Source organism: Lepidochelys kempii, chromosome 25, assembly GCF_965140285.1.
Source record: "Lepidochelys kempii isolate rLepKem1 chromosome 25, rLepKem1.hap1, whole genome shotgun sequence".
Classification (NCBI taxonomy): Eukaryota; Metazoa; Chordata; order Testudines; family Cheloniidae; genus Lepidochelys; species Lepidochelys kempii.
In genome coordinates this window covers 14046334-14066241 of record NC_136404.1, presented here as the reverse complement: position 1 = coordinate 14066241, position 19908 = coordinate 14046334, and the positions used below count along the sequence as shown (strand labels likewise).

At 42.3% G+C, this 19908-nt stretch overlaps 2 protein-coding genes across 4 annotated transcripts in view; both read left to right on the top strand.

Annotated features, from left to right (window-relative positions):
• The window catches only part of LOC140903126 (uncharacterized), a 32377-nt gene extending 13125 nt beyond the window's left edge, over positions 1 to 19252 (top strand). Inside the window, exons 2-4 of one of the 3 annotated variants that reach the window (XM_073323932.1) lie at positions 11582 to 11690; positions 12353 to 13574; positions 18897 to 19252. In XM_073323932.1, coding sequence (XP_073180033.1) covers positions 11688 to 11690; positions 12353 to 13574; positions 18897 to 18928 — 1257 coding nt within the window. In that variant the 5' untranslated portion in view covers positions 11582 to 11687 and the 3' untranslated portion in view covers positions 18929 to 19252. Of the gene's footprint in view, positions 1 to 11282; positions 11691 to 12352; positions 14117 to 18896 lie in introns of those variants that run through there. The other 2 variants (XM_073323930.2, XM_073323931.2) reach the window with 2 other exon arrangements.
• LOC140903127 (uncharacterized protein KIAA1958-like) lies at positions 14285 to 18529 on the top strand. Its single transcript, XM_073323934.2, has one exon. The coding sequence runs from the start codon at positions 17429 to 17431 to the stop codon at positions 18452 to 18454; it is 1026 nt and encodes a 341-aa protein (XP_073180035.1). The 5' UTR covers positions 14285 to 17428; the 3' UTR covers positions 18455 to 18529.
• Positions 19253 to 19908: the final 656 nt, after the last annotated feature.

Genomic DNA, 19908 nt, shown 5'->3' with positions numbered 1-19908 from the left:
CCTCTCCTTCGCCACCCCACCCACACAAGAGAGGGACAGACGTGAATGGACAAAGAAAGACAGACTGGATTTACTGAGGAAGTTGTAGATTAGCTCAGGGAACGAGAGGCAGAGCTGAGATTCAGATAGAGCTAGAAGAGGCAAGGGGTAGGCGGGACAGTGTCTAACCACACTGGGGCTGAATATCATGAGACATCTCAGGGAAAGTAGATGGCAAGCAAAGGATCAGAGATAGAAGAGTTTGTACCCTCCTAAGAGGGTCTTTCAGTTTCATAGGACATTCTTCACCCTCACTGAGGCATGGGTCATACAGATGCATAGGCTCACAATGAAGCCATCGTGTGAGCTGAAGGGGGAAGATAGAAAGGCAGATCTTCAGGAGCCTTGCTTACCACTTCAGAGTAACAGCCGTGTTAGTCTGTATTCGCAAAAAGAAAAGGAGTACTTGTGGCACCTTAGAGACTAACCAATTTATTTGAGCATGAGCTTTCGTGAGCTACAGCTCACTTCATCGGAACAAATAAATTGGTTAGTCTCTAAGGTGCCACAAGTACTCCTTTTCTTTTTGCTCACCACTGAAGATCTAGGCCTAATTCGCATATGTAAGGTGATTAGTTACATAAGTGAATACGCACCTTTGGTTTGAATAGAAATGCCCCCAAACATGGAATTTCTCAGGGTACTGTTGAAAACCGCATCCAGCATTATGTACTCAGGCAATTTTGACACTAAAAAGTCTAACTAAAATTTTAATAACTAAAAATTCCTGTTAGGGCAACTCCCCTCACACTTTTGAGAATGTTGGCCAGAGTTTGGAGAAGCTGCCTTCTTTTCTGCTTCCCATTTCACTCCTGCATCATGCCAGCAGCACATAGGAAAGCTGTTGTGTCATTTTTAAAGGACAGTGAGCAAACCCCCCCCCCCTTCTTCCCTATTTATTCCAAGACTTTCCTATCACTCCATGTGTTATGAGGCCATTGTACTGTTGTCCAAAGGCTATGGTTGCCCTGTGAGAGGGTTGCTGAAGCGTCTTGGTGACCTGATCTCCTTCTTTGAGAGAGTAACAGATTTTTTAGATAAAGGAAACGCAGTGGATCTAATTTACTTAGATTTTAGTAAGGCGTTTGATACTGTGCCACATGGGGAATTATTAGTTAAATTGGATAAGATGGGCATCAATAGGAAAATTGAAAGGTGGATAGGGAATTGGTTAAAGGGGAGACTACAACGGGTCCTACTGAAAGGTGAACTGTCAAGTTGGAGGGAGGTTACCAGTGGAGTTCCTCAAGGATCAGTTTTGGGACCAATCTTATTTAATCTTTTTATTACTGACCTGGGCACAAAAAGTGGGAGTGTGCTAATAAAGTTTGCAGATGATACAAAGCTGGGAGGTATTGCTAATTTAGAGAAGGACAGGGATACCCTACAGGAGGATCTGGATGACCTTGTAAACTGGAGTAATAGGAATAGGATGAAATTTAATAGTGAGAAGTGTAAGGTCATGCATTTAGGGATTAATAACAAGAATTTTAGTTATAAGCTAGGGACGCATCAACTAGAAGTAATGGAGGAGGAAAAGGACCTTGGAGTATTGGTTGATCATAGGATGACTATGAGCTGCCAATGTGATATGGCTGTGAAAAAAGCTAATGTCGTCTTGGGATGCATCAGGAGAGGTATTTCCAGTAGGGATAAGGAGGTTTTAGTACCGTTATATAAGGCACTGGTGAGACCTCACCTGGAATACTGTGTGCAGTTCTGGTCTCCCATGTTTAAGAAGGATGAATTCAAACTGGAACAGGTACAGAGAAGGGCTACTAGGATGATCCGAGGAATGGAAAACTTGTCTTATGAAAGGAGACTCAGGGAGCTTGGCTTGTTTAGCCTAACTAAAAGAAGGTTGAGGGGAGATATGATTGCTCTCTATAAATATATCAGAGGGATAAATACCAGAGAGGGAGAGGAATTATTTAAACTCAGTACCAATGTGGACACAAGAACAAATGGATATAAACTGGCCACTAGGAAATTTAGATTAGAAATTAGACGAAGGTTTCTAACCATCAGAGGAGTGAAGTTTTGGAATAGCCTTCCGAGGGAAGTAGTGGGGGCAAAAGATCTATCTTGCTTTAAGATTAAACTCGATAAGCTTATGGAGGAGATGGTATGATGGGATAACATGGTTTTGGTAATTAAATATTCATGGTAAATAGGCCCAATGGACTGTGATGGGTTTTTAGATGGGGTAAGATCCAAGTTACCCGGGAAAGAATTTTCTGTAGTATCTGGCTGATGAATCTTGCCCATATGCTCAGGGTTTAGCTGATCGCCATATTTGGGGTCGGAAAGGAATTTTCCTCCAGGGCAGATTGGAAGGCCCTGGAGGTTTTTCGCCTTCCTCTGTAGCATGGGGCACGGGTCACTTGCTGGAGGATTCTCTGCTCCTTGAGGTCTTCAAACTACAATTTGAGGACTTCAATAGCACAGATATAGGTGTGAGGTCTTTTTTAGGAGTGGTGGGTGAAATTCTGTGGCCTGCATTGTGCAGGAGGTCAGACTAGATGATCATAATGGTCCCTTCTGACCTAAATATCTATGAATCTATGAATCTTGGAGCAATGCCCCTCGGCCATGTACATTGGCCAAACTGGACAGTCTCTATGCAAAAGAATAAATGGACACAAATCTGACATCAGGAATCATAACAGTCAAAAACCAGTAGGAGAACAAAAAGAAAAGGAGTACTTGTGGCACCTTAGAGACTAACAAATATATCTGAGCATAAGCTTTCGTGAGCTACAGCTCACTTCATCAGATGCATTCAGTAGAACACTTCAACCTCTCTAGTCACTCAGAACCAATTTAAAGGTGGCAATTTTGCAACAGAAAAGCTTCAAAAACAGACTCCAACCAGAAACTGCTGAACTGGAATTAATTTTCAAACTAGATACCATTAACTTGGGCTTGAATAGAGACTGGGAGTGGCTGGGTCATTACACAAATTGAATCTATTTCCCCATGTTAAGTATCCTCACACCTTCTTGTCAACTGTCTGAAATGGGCCATCTTGATTATCACTACAAAAGTGTTGTTTTCCCCCCCTCCTGCTGATAATAGCTCATCTTAATTAATTAGCCTCTTAGAGTTGGTATAGCAACTTCCACCTTTTCATGTTCTCTGTATGTGTATATATCTTCTTACTATCTGTTCCATTCTGTGCATCTGATGAAGTGGGCTGTAGCCCATGAAAGCTTACAATCAAATACATTTGATAATCTAAGGTTCCACAAGTACTCCTGTTCTTTTTGCGGATACAGACTAACACGGCTGCTACTCTGAAAGATGTGTTTTGTATTTTACAATTTAGGTGGCAAAGTCTCACTGAAAAAACAGAGGTTTGTTACAAGGCACATCTTCCCCACTAAATAACTAACAGAACACTCTTTATTCAAAGCATCTTAAAATGGTAGGGTATCACCCACAAATTACATATAGGGAAAGTGAAGCACAGAGTGGGGTGGAGAAAAGTAAATTTGCCCAATTGCTCCCACTCTAATCCCCTAACCACTGGAATGTGTTCTCTCCAATATAAAGCACTGTTTAATTTTTTTAATAGATTACTAGGGAAGTGGCCTGTGTTACTTCACTATTTTTAGATGAATTTTTGAAAAAAAAAATTTGCTTAGCAATACCTGGAATTCTATATAGAATAGAGAGAGAAAGACAGAATTATATATACACACACATACTATCCCAATTCAGAAGGGATTTTTTTAAGGGACAAAATCTGCAGCCTTAGACTGAGGAAGTTTTATGCCAAGTTTCAGCCAGATTCAAAAGAACTAAGATACAAACCCATCACATACAAGGATTATAAATGGAGATGTTTCTGTATTCATCTAAAATAACACTATTAGTCAACCTAGAATTGCACTGTAGTTTTAGCATTAAGATTGCAAGAAGCTTGCAATCTTAATGCTAAAAGTCAGCATTGCTGAGCAGCCAGGAAAGCTAAGTCTAGGACTTTATATTAATCTAATGCTATTTTTGGTGTGTTTGGTACTTCATGTGTGTAGTTGGGTGGTTTTTTGCAGCTATGGAGAACAGTATTTTAGGAGGGTATTTTCACCCTTGCAAAGTTTACGTTTAGCGGAAGAGTGGACCACAGATTAGTAGTAAGATTTTCTCTGAATCAGAATCAGGACATTGCTTTCCTTGTTAGGCCTACGCCAAAGGGAGATGTGTAAACACTCTTTTAAGTCTTTGCGGATGATACTAAACTGGGAGGAGTGGTAGATACGCTGGAGGGGAGGGATAGGATACAGAAGGACCTAGACCAATTGGAAGATTGGGCCAAAAGGAATCTGATGAGGTTCAATAAGGATAAGTGCAGGGTCCTGCACTTAGGACGGAAGAACCCAATGCACAGCTACAGACTAGGGACCGAATGGCTAGGCAGCAGTTCTGCGGAAAAGGACCTAGGGGTGACAGTGGACGAGAAGCTGGATATGAGTCAGCAGTGTGCCCTTGTTGCCAAGAAGGCCAATGGCATTTTGGGATGTATAAGTAGGGGCATAGCGAGCAGATCGAGGGACGTGATCGTTCCCCTCTATTCGACATTGGTGAGGCCTCATCTGGAGTACTGTGTCCAGTTTTGGGCCCCACACTTCAAGAAGGATGTGGATAAATTGGAGAGAGTCCAGCGAAGGGCAACAAAAATGATTAGGGGACTGGAACACATGAGTTATGAGGAGAGGCTGAGGGAGCTGGGATTGTTTAGCCTGCAGAAGAGAAGAATGAGGGGGGATTTGATAGCTGCTTTCAACTACCTGAAAGGGGGTTCCAAAGAGGATGGCTCTAGACTGTTCTCAATGGTAGCAGATGACAGAACGAGGAGTAATGGTCTCAAGTTGCAGTGGGGGAGGTTTAGATTGGATATTAGGAAAAACTTTTTCACTAAGAGGGTGGTGAAACACTGGAATGCGTTACCTAGGGAGGTGGTAGAATCTCCTTCCTTAGAGGTTTTTAAGGTCAGGCTTGACAAAGCCCTGGCTGGGATGATTTAACTGGGAATTGGTCCTGCTTTGAGCAGGGAGTTGGACTAGATGACCTTCTGGGGTCCCTTCCAACCCTGATATTCTATGATTCTATGATTCTAAGTCAGCCTACCCTGCACAAAGGGAATGCTTTCTGTCTGGATTGAGTGAGAGACTAAAATAGGACTGAAATCAATTGGCTCTTCCTAGCCAGGTTTCACTATTATTATTAACAATGTAGCAGCCTCTGGTGGAGATCTGTTAATTTACAGGTTTCTTCAGCTGTAAATTTCAGCAAGACTTTGCCACCTAAATTGTTAAATACAAAACACACCTTTAAGTTAAATTTAAGTCAGAAAACAATTACTACTGCAGGAGTGCCAACCCCAGCATTTAAGAATAATGAGTCAAGCCCCCAAAATGCATCATTTTTTTTAAATCGTGATTTTGGGGTTTGTTTGTTTTTTGCCTTTTGAGCTCAAGCGTTTTTCTGCAACCATAAGGACTGAAATTTATTTAAATAAATTAAAGCTGAGGACACGACTCCAGAAGCTGGTGCTTTAAGGAAGATCAAAAATATCATGAGATTTTTGAAAATTTTGAGAGTTAGAATCATAGAATCATAGAATCATAGAATATCAGGGTTGGAAGGGACCCCAGAAGGTCATCTAGTCCAACCCCCTGCTCAAAGCAGGACCAATTCCCAGTTAAATCATCCCAGCCAGGGCTTTGTCAAGCCTGACCTTAAAAACCTCTAAGGAAGGAGATTCTACCACCTCCCTAGGTAACGCATTCCAGTGTTTCACCACCCTCTTAGTGAAAAAGTTTTTCCTAATATCCAATCTAAACCTCCCCCACTGCAACTTGAGACCATTACTCCTCGTTCTGTCATCTGCTACCATTGAGAACAGTCTAGAGCCATCCTCTTTGGAACCCCCTTTCAGGTAGTTGAAAGCAGCTATCAAATCCCCCCTCATTCTTCTCTTCTGCAGGCTAAACAATCCCAGCTCCCTCAGCCTCTCCTCATAACTCATGTGTTCCAGTTCCCTAATCATTTTTGTTGACAATACTGCTTTAATATCTTTGAGAAATGCACTTTGACATCCTGCATCCCTCTTCCAGTTCTTCAGTAATGGAAGATGGATTATTGCAAGTACATAAAAGGTTGTTAAAAGGCTGTTACAAGTAGGAGGGAGAAAAACTGTTCTTCTTAACCTCTGAGGATAGGACAAGAAGCAGTGGGCTTATATTGCAGCCAGGGTGGTTTAGGTTGGACATTAGGAAAAGCTTCCTAACTGTCAGAGTGGTTAAGCACTGGAATAAATTGCCTAGGGCGGTTGTGGAATCTTCACCATTTGGAATTTTTAAGAACAGGTTGGACAAACACCTGTCAGGGATGGTCTAGACCAGTGGTTCTCAAAGGCGGTCCGCAGCTTGTTCAGGGAAAGCCCCTGGTGGGCCGGACCGGTTGTTTACCTGCCGCATCCGCAGGTTCGGCCAATCTTGGCTCCCACTGGCTGCGGTTCGCCGCTCCAGGCCAATGGGGGCTGCGGGAAGGGCGGCCAGCACATCCCTTCTGTCGTGGCAGAACCAAAACTGGATGCAATACTCCAGGTGTGGCCTCACCAGTGCCGAACAGAGGGGAATATTCACTTCCCTCGATCAGCTGGCAATGCTCCTAATACAGCCCAATATGCTGTTGGCCTTCTTGGCAACAAGGACACACTGCTGACTCATATCCAGCTTCTCATCCACTGTAATCCCCCGGTCTTTTTCTGCAGAACTGCTTTTAGGCCCTTTGAAAATGCCAAGCCTAAATTATCTTACATAAGAACAGTCATACTGGGTCAGACCAATGCCAGGTGCTTCAGATGGAATCATCAAGTGATCCATCCCATGTCATCCACTCCCAGCTGCTGGTAAACAGAGGCTAGGGACACTCAGCCATAATTGCAAAAAGAAAAGGAGTACTTGTGGCACCTTAGAGACTAACCAATTTATTTGAGCATAAGCTGAAGTGAGCTGTAGCTCATGAAAGCTTGTGCTCAAATAAATTGGTTAGTCTCTAAGGTGCCACAAGTACTCCTTTTCTTTTTGCGAATACAGACTAACACAGCTGTTACTCTGAAACCTGTCAGCCATATTTAATACCGAGTGGAAAAAGTTATCAGATAAGAAACTGACATCTTGACTGTTCAATTATTCAGAGCAGGACTGTAAGAAAGCAGACTCTTATAGCCGTAAGAAGGTTCATTCTTTTTCTTTATGTAAATTCATTTCTTGGTGAGGGTGGGGTTTATTTAATTGTAGTTTTAACCCTTGCTCATTTCATCTGAAGAGAGCATTTACCTTAAAACTTTGGAATATCCTGTTCAGACTCAAGTCCATCATCAGATGGAAGTGCTTGCTGGAATATCATTAAAGTGCCCCAGTATTCACACTGACAGAGATACTGAAGCAGCAACTGCTATTTATAAAGATTTAAAAAAAAAAAAAAGGCATTGGGCCAGATCTGAGGTGCATTGGGGTGACTCTATTGGCTTTGATGAAGCTATGCTGATTAATAACAGGTGAGGATCTGACTCATTTAGTAAATATTTCACTGTAAAGGCAGAGCTCTCTTCTCAGTTACACTGGTGTAAATCCAGAGTAACCCCATTGATTTCTATGGAGTTACTCCAGATTGACACCAACATCAGAGCAGAACTGGACTCTGAAGATACTATAGCTGGTCACTGGAGTTTCATTAGGAGCGAAGTATCAAAATAAAAGGACTTTTTAGGAGAGATCAGGAAAGGGAAGACATGCTTACAGACAGAGGGAGATCAAAAGGGCCAATTTCGAGAAGGACATGATAGCAATCAAGAAGTTCAGCTGCCAAGTTATAATTCCATGCTTTATGACTAGGCAAAGCTTCTGTTTCTATTACCCTTGCTCCACAGCAATTGTAAATGCCAAAGTATTGACGTGGAAGTTCTTTTTGCTCTGTCCAGATAGTGCAGCCCTTTAGGGGGGAAACTACTCACTAAAGTCAGTGTCATAACTCCCACTGACATCCATGGGAACAGGAACAGACCCATAGGCAAGAATGGGACAAGAATCATGGTTGGCTCAGTGTAATGCCTGCCATAAATTAAGACAAGCCCTGGGTTCAAAGTACATTGGCTGAAGTGGTATAAGACTCAGTTGAAACATGGTTTCAGCTAAAATGTTTTAGGCAGTACTTTTCAAAGGAGCCAATGAATTTTCGTGGGAATGGGCACCTAAACTCCCTCAAGCACCTTTGAAAATCTTAGCCTTACATGTGGTTCAAATGCCCAGCATAGTTAGAAACATTATTCCAGGCTAAAGCTATCCCGGTCATCATTGGAAAGCCATAAACAGGAAAAGCTGGAGAGACACACTAGTGAGATACATTTGTGCAAAAGAGCTTTACAAGGGGACCCAGTGGGGCAATGATATAGCATTGCTAACATAATGGACTTTTCCCGCCTAAGCAGGAAAAGTTCTCCTGATTATTACCTATTCCCTGTTAGGCGGTAAAATAAATTTGGCAAGAGAGAATTTGATCTGGCACTGTCTCTTTAAATGGGACACCCTTTTATGTGACCGAGTGCTGGGGAGCTGCAGACAGGCACCCGTGGCACTTTTGTTTCCCTTCCTGTGAGAGCTGTCCTTAACTTGCTGAGCTGCTGCAGATTCATTCAATGTTCCTCTCAGGTATTTGTCATTTGGTTATTAACCCTAGTCCCCATCATCTGGAACAAGATCTCCCTCATTATTTTTGATTAATTGTTTTAGGCCATTTTTAAAGCCGCCTTCCCCCTTATGACGATGGGCTTTCGGCACAGTATATTTAAAATTTCTCTCACTGTTTTTGATCTGTCCCTCATTTAGGCCCTGAATTCAGCAAAGCACATGCTTAATTTTTGAGTCACTGGGACTTAAGCACATGCTTAACTTTAATGTGCACTTCAGTGCCTTGCTAGTTCAGAGCCTTAGACTGCGAGAGCATCAAAACTGAGTTATTTGGAAGTTGTACATTGGTAAAGTGTGTCTCTATTACTCACTTTTTGAGGTGCTTGGCCCCATAGGATTTGGGCAGCAATTTAAAAAAAAAAAATTGGTTAGAAGTTTGGTAGATCTCAGTCCAGTTCCCTGCGGGCAGGTGCCCATATATCACAGAACGCTCATCCTCGCCAGCACTAAAGCCCCTCGCTGGGCAGTCCCAAGGGACAGGCCAACGACTGAATAAGATGGAGCTACCCCCTCATCTTCCATGGGCTCCCTTCAGGTCATGCTTGAGGCACATTTGCAGGGTATTGTGGGGAAGCCTGCACTGCTGTCCCTCGTGCTGGACCGGTTCCCACGCTGCGCCAAATCTCAGGCCGACAGCATGGCATCCATCCCATGTGGCGGCTCCAATGGCTCCTCCCCAGAGCTTGGTTTCAGGCTCGGCGCGCTCCCCCGCAGTTCCTCCTCCCGCCTGCCAGGGGCTGCTGTGACAGAGGAATCGCAAGCACCTGAGCTGGCCTGCTCGCCCCCGCTTCCCCGGGCTGGGGCCAGCCAAGCCAACGTGGAGGTGCAGGAGGCTGGCAGGGCAGCGTGTGCCCCTGTGAGGGAGGTGAGGGGCAGAGGGGAGGAGGCCGGGGCCAGGCAGCGGGGAGGGAACAGGGTGACAAGGGGGAGCAGGATCTGCCCCCGCATCCAGGGTCACTCTCCCAGTAACCCTCTCGCCTCCCCCAGATGCCCCAGACTCCCTCCAGTTGTCCCTCTGTCCCCAGCTCCTCTGTCTGTCTCTGCCAACCCCTCCCCAGGCTCTCCCAGCCCCCTCCCACTACCTGCTTTTTGTGGGTACAGGATGTCACAACTACAGGGCTAGCTGCACCTCTGAACCCTCTCTGAGGGCACACCCACAGCTGTCAGGCCTCACGCCTTTCGCTTGCGCGCGGTGGAATCATGCAATTCTGCCACTCTCAGAGCAGGCCCTGGGCTACTGTACTCTGCACCTCAACCATGCTTACCCAGCAAGTCCGACTGGGTTCGGTACCCCTTCAGGAGTCTGTGAGCACTGGGGAATATAGTGACCCCGCCGCATTCTTACCCCAAAGTGTATTGTTTAATCTTCACAGGAGGAACCAAGCATCAGAGAAAGAGGCTTTGTAAAATAGTCTATACACACACCTGACTTACCATCTCCATCCTCCAAGGTGAACGTAGGACAGCTTACCCTCTTCAGCCCCCCAGCGGGTGTGTGTCTGTGCCGGTGTGTTCCCCTGAACAGCCCCCAAAACCTTTATCCAGCCAACACTCCTTGGTGTCGGTTTTCCAGCTCTGTTTGCCCTGCTGCCCAAAATCAGGCCAGTGAGTTCAGCAAGGGGCCAGAGGTAGAACATCAAAGCAAATGGCTCGTTTCCCCCGCAAGCGTTGGTAGATGGGTGGCTGTCTGAAGCCATTGTAGAGACAAGGTGGGTAAGGTAATACTGTTTATTGAACCAACTTCTGTTGGTGAGAGAGACAAGTTTACATAGAGCTCTTCGTCAGGTCTGGGAGAGCCATTGTAGGCAAGACAGAGTACATGAAGACAGGCTCTTCCTGAATAAACCCTCTTGACCAGGGGTTCTCAAACTTCATTGCACCGCAACCCCCTTCTGACAACAAAAATTACTACATGACTCCAGGAGCCCGCCCGAGCTTTACAACCATGGGCGGGAGGGAGGGGCCGAAGCCCAACGACTTCAGCCCCAAGTGGGGGGCCTATAGCCTGAGCCCCGCTGCCCAGGGCTGAAACCCTTGGGCTTCCGCCCTCAGTGGTAGGGCTCGGGTTTCAGCTTTGGCTCCGAGCAGTGAGGCCAGGACTTTGGCTTTAGCCCCAGGCCCAGGCAAGTCTAACACCTGCCCCGGCGACCCCTTTATAACAGGGTCGCGACCTACTTTGGGGTCCTGACCCAGAGTTTGAGAACCACTGCTCTTGACTCTACAACCACATACATACTAACAGTAACTTTGACTGATTCTCTTCTCCATCCCCCCACACAGGTGTTAATTAATTAAGGCTAGGATTTTCAAAAGAGCCTATGTATAGACAGAAGAATCTTTTAAAATTTGCACCTAAGTCTATTGAGATAAATAGGAATTACACAGAAAATTGCTCACTTGTGTAGCTAGCAACTTTAAATGTTAATTATTTAACTTTTAATAATTTGCTTTTCACTGTTTATATTTCTTTTTCTGCTTTTTCCTCAGCTTGAAGAATTAAACAAGACCCATCACAGTGCTATTATGTTCAGGTTTCCAGTAGTACAGAGGAACATTTACATTTTAAAAATTCTGTTTTCATAATTAATATTTTGTTTCCCTTTAAACTGGCATGAAAAACTCCTCCTGTGTGTAGTCCCATTAAGCTCAATGGTACTGCTCACATAAGTGAAGTATTTGCAGCCTGGGACCATTTAGTTTGTGCTCAGTGAATATTGAAAAGTTTAGTGGAATGGAACTTGCCTCCAAAAATAAAAAAGTAAAAATCTATATGATACTTATTTTAGGTTCTGTGAAAGAAAGGACTACTTAAATAAAAGGAGACATTTTACCTTGAATGGTCAATATCCCTTGAACCCCCATTGAAAGCATATTCCAAATAAAAACAGCAGCATGGTGAGTACACTTTAAATTACATCATAGATAACTGGGCATTCAACTGTGTTTGCTTAAATATATATTTATGTGAATGCAAAATGAACTCAAAACCACTCACAAGGATAAACAGCAGGGAATTTTTATGTAAGAAAACGGGCAAAGGATTTTTGTTTATTAGATACATATTATATAAAACAATTATGAAGTTATGGTACAGGGCCACTGAACACCTTGGTGCATGGGGGATGATTTATAAATTAAGTTATTTTTTAGTTTTGAATGGGTATAATTATTTTCAGAATGGCAAATTGGCTGAATGCTATCCTGAATGGTTTCACCCAATACATGCATGTTCAGAAACAGAGTCTTCCATTCATAAGATAGCAAGCTTACAGCTGAGGGTCAGATCATAGGATACACGTGCAAGCTGTATGTTGTGTCTATTGTGAAATTCATCAAATAGGTTAATAAATACATCCACAAATTCCCTCCCATCTCTTATAGCTGAGCAAAGAAACTGTTCAAACAAATCATTTGAAAAGTTTCACAAGTTTTATCAAGCTAATTATTCTAATATTTAAAAATTTAAATAGATGGGATTGAGAACAGCTCCCGCTAACTGTTGCTAAAATCATCCTGTTTTTCTTACGTGTCTTAAGATAATTCTAACCCTTTTGCAGAACGAGAACATTTGTGATGACATGTACAACAATGTCAGCTCAGTTGCCATGGATCTATCTAATTTAGTGACTTGGGCACATACTCATGGAACTATATGCAGTCAAATCCCAAGCTTGGAAATTATACAGAATATGGGACATCCCACCAGGGACAATTCTGTTTTATGGATATGTGAATCTGGACATGCATATCACTGGCCCTGTGGGGCATTATACTTCAGAAGCCAGGAGGAAAGGGAGGAAGCTGCAGAACAGAAAAAGAGGTCCAGAAGCTATGACTCCTGGTCAGTGGAACATAATTTAAGTGAAAAGAGATACAGGGTAGCCTCACCTTTTGAAAAAAAGAAAGCTGACTCAGTTAACATGGGATCATGTAGCAGATCCCCTGAAATAATGCAAAAGAAAGAGGACACATTTTGTGTAATGTCTGATATAACAATGACAAAAGAAAAGCAGAGTGGAGTAGTTCCTCAGAAAGACAGCTACTCCATGAGGTCATGCTTTGCTGCAGAGCTGAGTCTTCCATCAACTGACTATCATGCCAAAACTGACCATGGTAATGAAGAGCCAGAAAGCAGGGAGGACCTGCAAGACATCTCTGATGAAGAAGAATTTGAAACAGATACAGGAGACCAAATATGCAGAAGTAATTGTGATTCTGAAAGAGTATTCCAGAATAAAGAAGGATCTGCTGAGGAAGAACTGCAAATGCACAGAGATAGTAAGGTCATTAGTAAACGAGCAGCCAACCAGACATCAGTTTCTGTCTTTAAAGAAAAGGCTGCAGTAATTCCCTGTTTACAGGAGACTTTAGAAGACAGCCATCATAGGAGCCTGGAAAGCAACTGCTTGAAGTTAGCAGCTCTTCATCCTACAAAGTCCAAAAGCAAAACCTCTAAAGCAGGGAATTCCTGTGAATCAACAGCATCCAAAGAACAGTTAAAGCCCTTTCCTGCTTCCAACAGGGAAACAAAGGCCCAGTTGGAGCCACCCTCATTCCTGGCTTTCTATGACACTGCATTCCCTGGAGCTGTCCATCAGCAGCTCCAGCTGTGCCCATCTGTGTGTGCCACATCAGAAATGGGACTAGCTGGGAACCATGCTGAAGTACCTACTGAGGAGAGCAAACAGCCAGGACCACCGAATGCTGCAATTTCTTTAGCTCTGCCTACTCTGGAGAATGAAAACTCTGAGGACAATCTGCCTGTGTCTTCAAACAAAAGTAAGGATTTCTGGAGTTTTATTCCTGGGTGGTTTTTTTTTTAGTATGTGTCTCTTTTAGCCAGAATATTACAATTTGTGTGGCTCCATTTAGCCACCTAAATCCATATCTGAGCACCTAAATAAAAGCACCAGATTGCCAGAGATCCTGAACACCCTAATCTCCCACTGACATAATAGGAGCCTTAAGCAATCAGCGCTTCCGAAGATCAAGCCACTTATTTAGGTGCCCTATAATATACATTTGGGTGGCTAAAGCCAACTACCTAAATTGGAACATTTTAGACTGATTTTACCACAATAGCACCACACACTGTACCTCTTAATATGTGGTCCCTGCAATAAACTGTAACCAGGATTATGAACTCAGGTCTCCCCAGGAAAGAGAAAGAGGAACTGATCTTTAAAACAATTTAGTGCAGTAACTGCAGGGAAATTCTGGTTCCATTGAAGTAAGTAGCAAAATTCCCATTGACTTCAATGATCCCAGAATTTCACCCCTTTTCTTAAAAGCACTAAAGATATTAAAGCAATTTGTTAAAAAAGTTTATGTCTTGTGTATCCTGTTATGATTTGGGATCTTAAAATTTTTTGGTAACTAAAAATAGACAGACTTTTTTATTTGTAAAATAAATTCACTTCTTGCCATTCATGCCATGTGTCAGCATAGAGCACATTTTTACATGAGAATGTCATAAGATTCCTCATTAGAATATGCTCTTTGATGAATAACTAAAATGTGGCATGTGATTATAGTAGCTTTTAAAACAGTTCCTGCCTTGTGCACTGTACATCATCCATTTTCTTCTTGTATGTACTAACTGTTAAACTATCCTTCTTGCCAAATATTGGGAACCATTAGTGACTGGATCTGCTTCATTTTAGAAGTGATCTGGAGCACAATTATGATTTTAGCATAGGTGTGGCTAATGAATTTTTAGTGCCAGTTATCTACATACTGATTTAATTTAGTGATTAAAACCATCAAGTAAGCAGCAAAGGGCCAAGTTTTTAAAGAGGATTCAGTAGAGCAAATACATTTGCATCTGATTTTCCTTTGCTTGCAACGGTGCTTCATATAAATATCAGGCAGCTGGATGTCTACCTGATCTGTATGCAAAAGATTTTTATGCATGCAAAAATGCAGGTGCAAATATAGAGCCATCTTTTGAAAGTTCAGGCAAACAGTCCCAAAATTTGGGATTGTAGGTTTAATTAATTTTCCACAATTATTTGGTGCAATGACTCCTTCTATCTGACTGATGGCTCTCCAGAGACATGTGAAAATTCAGGGTGATGCTTACTAAATGTATATCTAGATTTTGTGGCAGATCCAGAGCCCCTTAGGATTTCATGGTTGGCAGTAAACTACACATTGTGACTGTTGAGATATCACAGTGACAGCAAGCCACGATAGAACATGGATAGTTCTTGAGTTACAGATCCCCAGCCACCTGAGCTAAAAGAAATATAGTCTTTATCTCTGCCATTGTTAGGGCTTATGACATGACTGAATGATTCTCAGTTCATCCAGTAGAGGGTAGATGTCCATACTGCTAAATTAGCTAGTACATCAAAGACAGAAAAAACCTGCTGTTAGATTCTGTGATGCAGAAGATTGGATACAATTCTTCCTTGACTGAACAGAGTACTGGAATAGTGTTTTAAGGCTTGTCTACTCCTGAGCGTGAATTTGGATTAAGGTTGGGTGTTTGTTCAGACAAGCCTTTACACAACTAAAAATCTGCAGCATGACTACACTTGGTGAATACATTGTTAGAGTACTTTTGAAATTGACTTGATAGTGTATCTCATCAAGAGCCACTGTGAATTCACCTGGGGACATTTATGCAAGAATTGTTTTTGCTGAACAATGAGTCATAAGCCATTTTATCTTAATCTCAGCCTTCGCTTGCAGTCTCAGTGTTTTTTTGATTTACAAACCATTTCTTTTTTCAAGTAGACCACACAATCGTTTTCATAAAAAAGGAGCAGCCACATTTAGGTTTGTAGATCCATACTCTCTGTGCAGAAACAATAGTAATTAAACCAAAAATCATGTACCAAATGACTCGGTGCCAACAAGAGACATTCACAGCCATCAGCTCCAGAACCCCACTCACCACCCACATCTTCACACCTGGAAAAAACCCACAGGAGAGCACATGGACCTTTGCAGCATACCCTGAAGGCAATCAAACATGGCCTGTGGGAAGTGAAGTCATAGGAGGAGAGAGAAAGGTGGGTGGGAGCACAAATCATTTAAGGGCTGCCCAGGTTTGAAAACCCACCTTAAGCTTCACCTGGAAACCACTGTGGCCAGTGTACTCAATGGGGCTGAGGTGTAGTGTGCTACTTATGAGAAATCCCACTCAGTAGGTGGGCAGCTACATTCTGCACTAGCTGCTGTTCCCAAATGGTCTTAAACAAGGGGTCATCCTCAGAGCACATTACAGTAATCCAGCTTGAAGGTAGCAAAGGTGAGGATGACTGTGATGAGGTCCACACCTAAAGAAAAGACCTCCTTGCCAAGTGCTACCTAAGGATCCAGTAGCAGCGGAATTCCAATAAGCCCCTAGGATGTATGCCTGTGTAACTGATGGCAGGCATTCTCTCTCCCTACTCTTCAAGCCATTTACATCCCACCTTGAGGGGTTAGGCCAGTGGTTCTCAAACTTTTGTACTGGTGACCCCTTTCACATAGCAAGACTGAGTGTGACCCCCCCTTAAATATATAAAAAAGTGTTATTAATTTATAACACCATTATAAATGCTGGAGGCAAAGTCAGGGTTTGGGGTTGAGGGTGACAGCTTGTAACCCCCCCTTGTAATAACCTCACAACCCCCTGTTCGAGAACCCCTTGGTTAGGCAATGTATAGACCTTGGGATGGCCCTCTGCATAGGGGTGAATTTCACCATAAGTGATTCTCTTCCTAGGCTACATGGAACTATATAGATGTGACAACTCTATAACAATCTGAGAAATAAAGCCCGCTGGAATCCTGGCACTCCTTTTTAAGAGATATTTTTACTTGTTCCATTTTAAACAGAGTGGGCTTTTCCTGATTCTCAGCCCCTAGAACAAACTTTCAGCTGACAGTTGTGTTCCATGACTAGAATGCTCCTTTTTAATAAAGAAGCGTCAGTGCTGGAGACCACTTTGAAGTATCTGTTTAATGGCTTGTGCAGCACATCAAACATGTAAAATAAATGCAGCTTAATACTGGGCCACATCCTGAGATCTGCACACAGGCCAGCTCCTGTTGATTTCCCGGGGACTGCCTAAGCATAACAGAACAAAATTTGACTCACTACTGTGCCTTATTTAACTATAAAATATACGCATGACCATAGTTGCAATCTGAGGAATTTTTATATGCACTATCCCTTTTTGGATTGCTCAAGTTTCAGAGTCCACATTTCAGGTCCAATCATGCAATCCTTAGTGACGTGACTAGTTCCATAAGGAAGAGCTGCAGATTGTGGCCTTAGATCTAAATTTTTAGATCATACAGGGTGAAATTCACCCCCTTCCCAACACACAAGTTAAAGTCCCACCTTAAGCCCTATTTTGAGGTCTTAAGTGTGGCATATAACTTAAGATGTCTCTCTGTATAGGGATGAATTTCATAATTTCAGTGAGTGGTATAAAATTTCATTAACGCCTAAGCCTGCTCCCCTTGAATTATGAGCTTTTAAATATTTGATATGTTATCACCTAGGAATGCCAGTTAAGATCAGGACCCCACTGTGCTAGGCACTGCACAGAAAAATAACAAAGATGACAGTTCCCTGCACCAGAGAACTTATAGCGGAGGCGTCAGACAGGATGCAACAGGTGGAAAAACAGTGGGATGGGTGGGAGAATGCAATCACAAAAGCAAAACAAAAAACAAAGGGAGCAGGATTATAGTAGTCCCAGAATGTTTGAATGCTTTAAAAAGGAAGGTGAACATGGTTCTGCATCACCTTACATGCCTTTGATAGCCTCTGTAGTTCTTTCTATCCACAGAGTTGTCTCTTATCTTTTAGAGACATTGAAGAAGTCGGAGAGTAAGAGAATTCGTAATATTGGTGATATAAAAATGTTCAGAGACTGGTTGGCTTCACATTATCCTTCTGAAACGCGTGAGATCTTCACACTGCCACCTGCAGACCTTGATAATTACCTAGCCTCCTTCTATACTAGAGTGAGGAAGCAGAATGGCACAGAGTTTTCCGCCAACTCTTTATTCTTCTTTCAGAGCAGTATAGACAGATACCTCAAGGAACACAAGTATGAGTATAGTGTGATTAAAGGGTCTGAGTTCACAGCATCTCAGGAAGCTTTAAAAGTAAAATGCCAGCATCTAGCACTGAAGGAGAGGGAGAGAGATTGGAATATTTTGGAAAACCTGACAGATAAAGATGTAGAGGATCTTCGTAAAAAGGGCATACTGAGTCGAATGCATCCCGAAGGATTTCTGCACCTAATGCTTGTAAACATCATCCGAGGCTTTGGGACAAACACACACAGTCAGACTACAAATCTGTGGTGGGGGCAGATTGTGTTAAAAGAGAATGAGGAGGGATTAGAGTACTTGGAGTGGAAAGATGATCTGAACACACAGGCAAGCACAGAAGAGTCAGTTCTATGTATTTATGCCAAACCTGATAATCCAGGCAACTGTCCAGTCAGGGACTATAAGGAGTATGCTAAGAGAAGGCCATTGGATATGCATCATGACCGTGATCCATTTTACTTATCTCCTAAACCTTTGTGCTGCATATGGGACCAAATATGGTACTGTAGAAAATCACTGACAAAAACCAAAATGGAGAAAATGATGAAAGTCATTGTCCAGCAAGTTAAAGGATCTGAAAAAAGGTCCATGAAATAAGAGTTACCAGTTTGATTTCTGCTGTGCCTATTTTGGTATAAGTATGATTTAAATCAGTTTTGGAGTTGTTTAAAATGACAGCAGTTAGAATAGGTAGCGAGGGAACCCCTCTTCTCAGCAGATTGCCCGAAGTACTTACAAAGTTTTGTTGTTAAATTGACTACCACCTTCATTTTCAACATGGAGGACAAGAAAAAGACCACGGATAGAATTCATTCTTGCATTCTATTTACTGAATTAAATCTAAATCCTGGATTTAAAACATTGTTGATGTTCTATTGAATTAGCTCAGTAATGTTAATGTTGAAAGGACCTGTGTTTGAATACCCTGGCTGAGAATTACAGGTACGTTCAGTGGAGGTGGGGAGGGGAGAAATTGATCTGGTTGTAAACCAAGCTTGTGGTCTAATGTGTAATTTATCTGTATCTTTTTATTGTAAAGAGAGAAACAGGTGGAGCTGGCTTTGGGAATAAAGAAGAATGATGAAAGATCACCCGTAGTTGCCAGCTACTAATCCATAGCTAATCAGAATGTTTTATACATAAGTGTTTAGATCAATTCTTATTTTTCTAAATGAGGAAGAAATTCTTACATTTGAGACGTTCTGAATGTGTTTTAGTAAGTTACCAACTCCCCAAATGCAGTTAATAGCATTGAAAAGTTTTATAGCAGCTCTTTTCCTCTGTGTGATAACCATAGTCTCTAGAGGATTAGAGTCAGTAGTCAAATTCTGTAATTCAGTTCAAAAGTTGTTTAACAGATGTATTTTCTTAATGTCCAGTCGTAATTGTTGACATTTCATAATAAACAAAATTTTACTTCATTACTGTCAGTCTGTTCCAAGGTGAAACCAGTAACCCAGAACTGGTATCATTTCATTTCTATTGTTCAAATCGCTATGATATACTATGATTATACTATTATCAATATATAATAGTATAATCAGATATTGACTTTTCTTCAAGCGACTAACAATTATTTGTACTCTGGAGCTGATGCTGCTAACGTATCTAGCCACATGAAGTTCATCTGACTGCAGTGGGATTCCATACAAGCATGAGGATCTGTGTGGGTGAATCCCATTGTAGGACCCAGTCCTGTACATAGCAGTTTTTAATCCATAGATCTCAAAGTAGTTTACAAAGCGGAGTAAGAATTTTTCTTCCCTTTCTACAGGGGTTGAAAGAGAGGACTAAACTAACTTGCCCAAAGGTACATAACTAACCAGTGGCAGAGCTTGGGGGTATATCCCATATTTCCTGACTTTCCTACGCTATAGAGCTTAGCCTGCAGTATTGATGGGAGAGTCATTATGGCAGAATCTCCACCCCTTTAGTTTTGAAAAAAAGAGTGTGGAGCATTTTTAGTATCATTGACATAAGTGTTTATATATAGATTCTGTAGAAGTGACAGCATGACCAGAGACCTTTGCCAAACTCCTCTGCAATCACAG